Source organism: Hibiscus syriacus, unplaced genomic scaffold (assembly GCF_006381635.1).
Source record: "Hibiscus syriacus cultivar Baekdansim isolate YM2019G1 unplaced genomic scaffold, ASM638163v2 tig00001825_pilon, whole genome shotgun sequence".
Lineage (NCBI taxonomy): Eukaryota > Viridiplantae > Streptophyta > Magnoliopsida > Malvales > Malvaceae > Hibiscus > Hibiscus syriacus.
In genome coordinates, this window is record NW_024061893.1 from 1,117,182 (window position 1) to 1,120,532 (window position 3,351).

Genomic DNA, 3,351 nt, shown 5'->3' on the forward strand with positions numbered 1-3,351 from the left:
TTGCGGGTACCCGATACCTTTTTTCATTTTTAAATTATTAATTTAAAAAAATATACATAAATTTAAATGTTCTAAACTTCAAATTACATACTCCAACATCCGAACATAAAATTTAAAAGTTCGAAATACAAAATCTAATAATTTATAATATAAATAATCCATTATATATATATATATATAACTAACCGGGTAATCGGGTAACCAAGTACCCAGAAAAACTCAATTTTGTTACTCGGGCTCAACCCGGAAATGTCGGACCAGGTACCCGACCCGGTTGGGTTTTTTAATAGAAAAATAACCGATTTTTTTAAGTTCAATTCGGCGGATCGGGTTAACCGGGTCGGATATTTTTGCATACCCCTACCCAAAACCCAAAAAAGGTAAAAACACACACACACACACACAATATGAAAGGTCACTAAAGTAACTTCACACTAGATTTTTTGTTGGATAATTCAATTTTCATTACCCAAAGAAGCAAAAAACCTGCAACAGTACACAATGACAATAAACAACTCAACAGAACGCTATAAACAGCACATTAACCAGCAAACCAGACAGAGTAAAAGACAAGAACAACTCATACAAAAACCCACTTTACACACAGGGCATTGTTAGACGGATCTGCCCTATTGAAGCATTTACCTTCTAACCGAAATCGTATGGTCTCCTTAATGTCTTCCAGTACTGCATCATTCGATCTAGCATCGCTCCCATACAACCTGTTATTTCTCTCATTCCATAAATTGTAAACGTGTCCAGACCAAGCTAGTTTGAGCAATCTCACAATGAGGGATTTGCCTTTGAGCATAAGGGAAGCCCAAGCCAATTCACCATCCCACCTGCCAGCTACACGAGAAATGCAACACAACTCCAAAATGGAACCCCATAAGTCATTAGCAAATCGACATTCAAAGAAGAGATGATCTCTTGACTCTGCCTCGTTGCCACACAGCAGACATCTGTTAGATTCAATGGCCATTCCCATACGCAAGAGTCTGTCGCGAATGGGTAATCTGTTCAGTATGGCCATCCATACAATAATGTTATGCTTATGGATTCTACCAGGGTACCAGACCAAATGGTGCCAAGCAACCTTGGGAGCAGAGGTGTGCAACTTATCCCATATATTCCTCGTGCTGAGCAATCGCAGGCCTGATTTTCAACAAATACTTGAAACTCCAACTTGCATTCGTAGGGACCTCAATCTGTCAAAAATAAGCATTCCTAATAACGTAGGAGTGCATCCAAGCCACCCAAAGGGAGCCCTCACTAGCCAAAATGTAACATCCCAAAAGTCGGGTCAATGACCAAAATAGAATTTTTGGTAATTTAGTGACCAATCTCAGAAAAGATTGAAAGTTTAAGGACTTAAATGAAAAGTGTTGATGTTGGATTTAATAACAAAGTTTGAAAGTAGTAAGGGTATTATGGTCATTTTTCAGGGAAGATTTTTATTTTCCTTTATAAAAGGGTAATAAACACTTGGGAATGAGATAATTTCTCCAGAACATTCTTCAGTCTTCTTCTTCCTCCTCTCCACCGTGAAGTCTTGTATAAGGTAAGTGGGTCTTCAGTTGGTTAATTCTTTCATTTTAAAGCTTGTTTTGATTCTTGGGATGTTAAGAAAGATTAAGGAAAGCTTTAGGTGGCTTAAAACTCAAGGATTAACAAGTTATGAGAAATTAAGAAAAATGAGTTTGTAAGTGAATATTTGAAATAGAAGGAGTGAATAGATTTTTAAGTTGAATTTGACTTGTCAATGAGTGAATTAAGAAATATGAAGTGTTAGAATTGAAATTTGTACATGTTGTAAAGTTGGTGTAATTTTTGAATTACACATGGAAGATATAATTTTTAAGTTAAAGATATATTGAATGAGTATAAATGGGCTTAAGTAAGTGTATTGGAGTTTAGTATATGAAGGAGGAGGAAACATAAAGTGTTTGAGATGAAATGAAGTAATTTTCGTGTGGAAAATGTGATTTCTGGGTTAGGGGTATCAGTACCCATTCAACAGGTACCGATACCCTCTCAAACAAAAAAAATCACAGAATGTAATGAGGGTACCACTACCCCAGTTAGGTACTGATACCCTCTTGAACGAAAAATAACAGAATGCAGTAAGGGTACCGATACCTCGTGAAAGAAAAAGTGAATTATGGTTCATTAAATTAGTTTAAGTTATTAGCATCGTATTTATAAGGTTTAGGCTTCTGATAAAGTTTTGGAAATTATATTTATGTAGACACTGAGCCTAAACGAGTTCCTGAACAATTGGCAAGTATGATCGATAGGGGGAAAGACAAAGAGTTATAAGAGATCGATATTGACTAGTGAGGCCAGGTGAGTGCATATTAGTGATATATAATGTTTACTGGAAATTGGACTTGCGATAAGTCTATTTCCTAAAGTAATATGCATGAAGTCATGAACATGAGTATAGTTTTATATGACTTTATGTGTTATATGTTTATATGCTTTGTATATGATACATGATTTATGTAAAATATTATTATGTGATAATGGAAGATCATAAAATAAGATATGTAAAGATATGCTTGTAAGAAACAAGCCATGTAGGTATATGTTACTGAAAAACCATTAGCTGGTAGTACCGTTCATTTGCCAGAGTTAGTCTCCTCTAGAACTGCCTCCCCTGTAAGCACATTACTGGCAGAAGAAATTTGCACTACATCCTTAGCAGACCCCTTAGCTCTCCAGACTTGCTCAGTTATTTTTCCCTGAGGACAAAGCTTCATAGAGTGCCCGAAACAACCACAGTCAACACAAGAACTAGGCATCCAAGGGATTGAGACCCTAATTCTTGTCACTGTACCATCACTCAAGATAACATCTATATGATCTTGAATTTGAGACCTAGCAGAAATCTCAATGAAAACTCGAGTGTATTTAAGCCTCTCTCGAGCTGCAGTAATAGCATCCATATGAAGGGGCTTCCCTACAACACTAGCAATATAGCTAAGCCTCACCCTAGAGTATAATTCCAAAGGTACATTGTATAAATGAATCCAAATAGGCATTCAACTCAAATCAAATTGAAGCTCTTTCAAATTAGGTTCCCACTTTCGAAGAAAAAATGGTTTATGTTGTACATGCCATGAACCATTATCTAAAACCCAATCCTTAGCAACCGAATTAGCAAATGAAAATACGTACAAATTTTGCCCGGCAATGCTCACCTTAATCGGAATAGACTTACCCCATAGCTGCGAGATAACCTTCTGGATGGAGCCAAAAGCTGGAATCGAACCTATAAACTGGCCAACAAAAGCATATTTCCAGTCTGAAATCCCCTCGTCAAACACTTGCTTTGGCGGTTTAACCACG

The 3,351-nt window shown here is 36.6% G+C and overlaps 1 protein-coding gene across 1 annotated transcript; it reads right to left on the reverse strand.

Annotated features, from left to right (window-relative positions):
• Positions 1 to 455: 455 nt before the first annotated feature.
• LOC120136510 lies at positions 456 to 1,033 on the reverse strand. The gene is made up of 2 exons (XM_039152522.1): positions 606 to 1,033; positions 456 to 486 (listed from the first exon to the last, which is right to left on the reverse strand). Exons 1-2 carry the CDS (start codon positions 1,031 to 1,033, stop codon positions 456 to 458), a joined length of 459 nt encoding a protein of 152 aa, XP_039008453.1.
• Between the last annotated feature and the right edge of the window lie 2,318 nt (positions 1,034 to 3,351).